General features: G+C 40.4%; 1 protein-coding gene across 1 annotated transcript in view; it reads right to left on the bottom strand.

Annotated features, from left to right (window-relative positions):
* Window positions 1–3028: 3028 nt before the first annotated feature.
* ATRX (alpha thalassemia/mental retardation syndrome X-linked) overlaps window positions 3029–6511 on the bottom strand; it is a 70052-nt gene continuing 66569 nt past the window's right edge. The window contains exons 30-32 of the mRNA XM_010285902.1: window positions 5167–5275; window positions 4235–4270; window positions 3029–3153 (exon numbers count right to left, since the gene is read on the bottom strand). Coding sequence (XP_010284204.1) covers window positions 3029–3153; window positions 4235–4270; window positions 5167–5275 — 270 coding nt within the window. The remainder of the gene's footprint in view (window positions 3154–4234; window positions 4271–5166; window positions 5276–6511) is intronic.

Here is a 6511-nt window from a genome sequence, read left to right as displayed (position 1 = left end):
CAAAATATATATATATTTTTTTTATATATATAAATCCTATATAGGTATATAAATCCTATTAGTGTTTTTTGAAATGCAGAGTTACCAGCATGTTGAGTATTTCCTAGATAAGGCAAAACCAAACTAGCTGCTAACCAAAATATTAAATTGCTACTGCCCTGGCCTGGCCTGCAGATGCCACATTATGATAATCATTATCTCAGATAAAAAGTGATAGAAAAACAGACTGAGAAAATGAATGTGAGAAGCTGCTATTTCAAGCTAGGTAGCAATGGTTTTCCAGTCCTCATTCTCACCGAGTCAGCATTCCAGTCGCCAAAGTTTTTCAAAGATGACGCTTCTCTGTGTTAAAATAAAGGTAACGCCGCAAAGCACGAAGGAGAACACGCTCTACAAAACCCGTTAAAACCTGCTCCTGCGCACCGCAGGAGTCCCCTTTTGGAGATTATCATCGAACACGGGGTTTTTGATGCACTTGTATCACTGACGAGCTTGCCGAATTAAGAACACTCCAGAGTGTGGGGAGGTTTAGATTGGATATTAGGAAAAATTTCTTCACCGAGAGGGTGGTCAGGCATTGGCACAGGCTGCCCAGGGAGGTGGTGGAGTCGCCGTCTCTGGAAGTGTTCAAGAAACGTGTGGATGTGGCGCTTCAGGACATGGTTTAGGGGACATGGTGGTGTTGGGTTAATGGTTGGACTTGATGATCCTGAAGGTCCTTTCCAACCTTAGTGATTCTGTGATTCTGTGATATACCTCAGCATTCAGCCTAAGATTCCAAATACAAAACCATTCTCTCACTGATAATGGACTTCTGGACCCCTCCCGGAACGAATTACAGCGAATACACCCAATATCATTTTTGTGCGGTAGAATTCTGCGAACAGCTACAGACGCACTCCACACCATAGCCTTACTCTGCTAGGCGTCTGCACAAACAGGAATATAATCTGTCCTACCCTGGCGTTTTATAATCCAGATCGAACAATGATTGGAAAGAATGGCTCCTACCCACAAGCAAACAGATTTTTGCAGCACTGGGAACTGCATGCGGAGGCCCCGACCAGTGGTTTCGTCACAACAGCTACGGAAAGTTGTTTGTTTCTGTGGATGTTTAAAACTCAATTACGTTCAGCAATTATTTAAGCTAGACTTTGTTTCATCCTCCTGCTATCTGGTCTCCCTAAATTTGAATCAATGCTGTCATCGCCAGCTCCTCAACAAAATATTCAACGTAATATCCGCATGACTAATGGGCAGAAGGAACAAATAATGGTATTTTTGGGGTGGTGGGAGAGGAGGCGGAGAGAGAAAAGGGACGCAACACTAGGATATGACGAAAACACCTGGAGGAAGTGGGTGAAGACGACGTTACAGAAGTAAGCTAACACCCTTACAGCGCTCTCAGCATACCGTAGCTGTACATCAGTGCGTGGAGGGTTCCTGGACATGCATATGCATTCATTTCCACGGTAACGCTATTATTGAAAACAATACTGGAATATAGTCCACACTCGCTTAGCCAACACAGTCTTCAAAATGTGGTTTAAATTACATCCAACTGTGTGTTTGCTTTTCTTTGTCTAAACTTTATTTTGCATTAACTTCAACGGTGGAGCTCGAGCACTGGGATATGGAAGGTACTGCCATCTAGTCTGTGTAATTTTACAATGAAAAAAATAATAAATTCACCTTACAAACAAAAAATTATCAGAATAAGTATTCCTTTTCCATTTGTTTAGCTTGTTGATAGAACAATGACGATCGATTGGTTTATAAGCTTAAAGATTAAATCCCAGTGACAAATATAAATATGAAGAGATACCGAAAAAAGGTTTGAATTTTAAAAAAAGGTTTGTCTTTTTAAAATCCTAATGGAAATTAAATGCTATAGAGAGGTAAGTGTATTAGAAAGGAAATCCTCCATGAAGGAATGCGAGTTATGTAGTAATTCATAAACAAGTTTTTCTCAACCAATTGAACAACTAATACCACGGTTAAAAATAAAAATACATTTAAATAAGCAGCAAATTCTTCTGATTCCGAGATCAACAGCCTTCCAAAATTCACAAAACTGTCCCCTAGTATAGAACTAGAGTAAAACACACGCCCTGACTATGTCCTGAGGTAGTATAAAATAATGATATATTATATCCAACTGAATCTGAACTATTATTTTAATCTGCTTTTCCAATCTGCATTACATGACCTCAACTGAGCCAAGTTTTCATTTCACAGAAAAATGTGACCGCGGCCGTACTCCACGGTGCGCACTGATCCGGGGAAGAATAAGCAAGGACCGGAGGGCACGACAGTGCCAGCTCCGAGCGACACATGATGTCCCCCATTTTTTGTCCAGCTCCTACCTCATCTGTACGGCTGTGAAATCGGCACCGCACTGGCCGAGGTAAGCCACAAGCACGGTACTTCTCACCGAGACCGGCTACCAGTACTTGCGGCGAAAACACTTGTTCCTCTTAGCTACGTATCAGCCAAGCCTACGCAACTACACAACCCTTCGGGAGCCAAGCATTGAGAGCCCGTGAGAACCTGCTTTAAAAAAACCCAAAACAGCGGCCCAGTTGTAAATCACACTGATTTGAAAGAGTCCAGATCCACTGTTCAATTCAATGTAAAAATAACACGCGAAATACAGTCGTAATGCTTTAAACAGGTTTTTCTCACTTTACACCATCTTTTTGAGTTGCTACTCTACAGAAATAATACCAAAACCCGCTCATGCCTTTAGTCTGTGTTAGATAACGAGTCGCTATATTTGCATAAAGCTCATGGCCTATATACAGCAATTATTTCTATACTTAAATACAGCAAATTTGACTGAGTGATTACTCAGTCTTAAGACACCTGCTGCACCTTTTTTGGACTGAATTTCTGAAGTAGTCCTTTTCAACTCTGCAGCGATAGCAGACGAATGAAATCAAGCAGCGGAAGATAAGACTAATTTAATAATTCATGTGGACAACAATCGTAATAAAAATATTCCGTTAAAACCAAGTATTTACATTGTTCAAGATGGAGAAGCTGTTTCAGAGGGGTAAGGGCAGAGAAATGTAGTGCAAGAGGCATTTGCCCCCGAGAACCACACCGGCTGGCTCCTCAGCACTCCTCGGCAACCCGAAGGTCTTGTTCGAACTGCAAAGGGCAGAAAACTGCTGCGAAAATTAAAACTTGACATGAATCTTTGAGAAGCTTGCAGAAAAACTACCTACTGCGCATCTGCCGTGTGACTTTTTATATAAAATAGCAACATTCAACATCTTCCCCCCGCCCCAACGCCGTCTAAGAAAACCGGACTTTGACTGAACCTTGGATTATCGCAAAAACAAAATTCTCAAGGATGTATTTTAAAAATCAAGCAGTATTTGTTTCTTCACTCACGTAACGGCTTTAGTTCTGACTTTTAAACCAATATAGAATGAATTCTCCTAACCCATTAAGAGCAAAAGAATTAAAAAACTTTTCTTCCTTACATCAAAGAAGTTGAACAGTGTGTTAGGGCTAGGAGTTACAAGATGAACCCTAACGCTCAGCTCCAAATCACTCCTCCTCAACGTTCGCGGTTCTTCAAGAACTTCCCTACTGTGGGGTGCCACTGAAGTCAAGAGGTTCTCTGACTCAGCAGACATCCAGCAGAAAACCCGTTATCTCTCCAGGTTTTTCCACATTCATGCTTAGACAGCAGGAGAAAAGATGGAAAACATTTCACCTCATTCCTATTTGTAATTCCCTCTAAAAAGCATGCTCGGGAGGGGCCAATTCTAAAATGCGTATTTTCAAACACCTTTGTACCCATGTTCCGAGGAATCTGTTCTTTCAGAGCCCAGCTGTATCTCCGCTTGACACTTTTAGTATATTTAGGTGTTTTTGCCGTGCATTTGGCACCAATGCTAAGGATTACGAAGGTAATCCCTCACCTTACTGTCTGCACAACAGTAAAATCACACAGGGATATCACTGCTCAACAGACTATGCTTTGAAGATGTAAAAGGGGCTTGAAGACAAAGAGAGACAATTATACACAGGACCCATAAAAGGCAGAGCTAAAGCCGCCTTTTAGCCGAAACACCTATTTTGCTTTGCTGGTAATTATAAAGGAACAGCTCGGTCTTTGTAAGCAAAGGGTAGACAGCTCAATGATGGAAGAGGTAGAGTTTTAGTGGCCTTTGTTTCCAGCCAAGAGCTGCAGAGATCAGGTTGGGTGTGCTGAACTTACCATGAACGAAGTGTCGGAATATCATGCAACGTGATCCTAAAGAAAATTTTAATCTCCAAATTCTGTGTAATTAATCCATGTTACAATAAAATGTTTTCGTAAGCGTATCGGTAGTCTTTTAAACAAATTTTTTCAGAAAATGCCGTGAGTGTTTTTCTAAATTCATTTAATTGTTAAAAAAATTTATAAAGGTAAACCATGCATCTCCTAAAATTACACTGTAATAATGAATAGTTAACTTTCTGAATGCATAACCTTGCATGATTTAGAGAATAACATTCACTGCAATATTTCCTACAGCTGACACTTCCTTTAGATTGTTTACGTAAGATTTTAGAGAATTGGATAGACCAAAAAAAGACAGAATAAGAAATAAAAGATAAAAGTTGAACTTACGATGTTATAAATAGGGCATGAGCCATCAATTAAACAGATCGCAGGAATCAAGAAGGGAGTCCTCAGTTTTGTGTGCAAAGCAAGAACCTAACTGCGGATAAAACAAAACTAAAACATCCCAATCAGCTGAGCTTCGCAGGGAAGACAAACGTAGCGAAACATAATTTTAAAATAGTGGGACCATGAAAATGGTAAATATAAGTACCAGACGAAACAGAGTTCTCTGATATACGTTCCCTGTGACTGTTTACTACCTTGGTGCTACGCACGATTCATCCAGGCAAGGCAGGTCAGCGCCAAATCAGCAGAGGAGTCACCCTAAACTTAACTATTTGCCGGGCATTTTTCTTCGGCCAAACCACCCAGGACTCGAGCACGGGAGCTCACCACTCGGGCGTTATTTGATGGCCTTACAGGACAGGCTTCACCCCAGCCCGCAGGCTCCCTGCCCAAAGCCCAAATCACAAGCAGTACTTTACACGATGACAGCTACTGATTTTTATTAACATTCGCACGCTGCCGGCCGCTCCACCTACCAGCCGCAACGCGCGTCGGGTTGCGTACTTCCCACCGCCCTCCACACCTGCAGCTCTCAACTCCCACCTTCTGCGGGAGCTGAGGGGGCTCAGCATCCAGCCTTACAGCCTTTGCAACCAACGAATTAAAAAAAGGGGATTAGAGATTTGCGCCCAGCATGCGCTACGATGCGCATCTTTAAAAGGATGAAATTCCATTCAATACCGTTTGCTAAACCCATGAAAAAAGCGGAGAGAACTCCAACACACAGATTTTCTCTATTTACAGCCAGGGACGTGGTAAAAACCTTGTACTCAGCTTAACTTACACGAACCTTACATTGATGGTTGGAAGGGAATTAATATGGAACTTAATATTTAAACCTGAATGATGTTTGGAGTTTATAAGCTTTCTCTTTTACTTTACAGTTCATTCATTAACTGATTTATTATTGTAAAAGAAGACAAGTAGCTTTCAAAATATACTTAATGCACTGGATTGATCAATGCTTTGAGTAAACATACTCAGTTGCTTAATAGTTTTTTGACCTATTTTTATTTTCTGGTGATGCATTAGCTGTGAGTTTGCGGAAGCATCAGTGTATATGGCACAAAATAACTAAGAATGTAAAAAGGATAACACACGTACTATTAATTACAACCTAAAGGAAGATGTTTTAGAAGGTAAAAAAACAAAGGATTTGCCAAAATAAAAATGTACAACATAGTAAAAAGGTAGAATAAAATTTTCAGTTGTCTACAATTTACTGCTTACAGTGAGAAACTTCGTAATAAAAGGAGCTTAGATACAGTCATTAAAAGTTTGGTTTCAAAGGTTTTAAAATGCATGTGTAACAGTGACTAACACTTAGAGGGCTAACGCTTCCCAAATCCTCCCGGCAGCTGCACCGACACTGTAGGTGGTCTAACAGACCGTTTCAGAGAATGGCTTAACCATTAAGAATGCCAATGTGATGCCCGAACCACAATTTATTATATTATAGTGGACAACAAATAGTCTAGAATGGAAAACATGCCATTTTTCCTTGGAAATTAATAGCTTTACAAACTGGAAAACCTCCCTCCCCACACCCAGACACTGTGTAACGACCTAAACACAGTAGTAACTCAGAAATCTACCCAGTAAACTAACTACGGGCCACACATTTACGTGTTACTGTTTACTAGCTATTCACCTGGTAAGAAGCAAAGATAATTGCACAACAGCTTAACGATGAATTAAGTCTTTAACAGACCACATGCAAAAAGAATATAAATTAGACAAAGTACAAAACCTTAGCTTAAATACAAAGCTTATCTTAAATACAAAACAACCTGGGGAAAAAAGGAATTAAAATAACTGAAC

Source organism: Phaethon lepturus, unplaced genomic scaffold (genome assembly GCF_000687285.1).
Source record: "Phaethon lepturus isolate BGI_N335 unplaced genomic scaffold, ASM68728v1 scaffold13214, whole genome shotgun sequence".
In the NCBI taxonomy this organism is placed as follows: Eukaryota; Metazoa; Chordata; class Aves; order Phaethontiformes; family Phaethontidae; genus Phaethon; species Phaethon lepturus.
The sequence above is the reverse complement of the archived record's forward strand: the minus strand, read 5'-3'. Positions and strand labels throughout refer to the sequence as shown.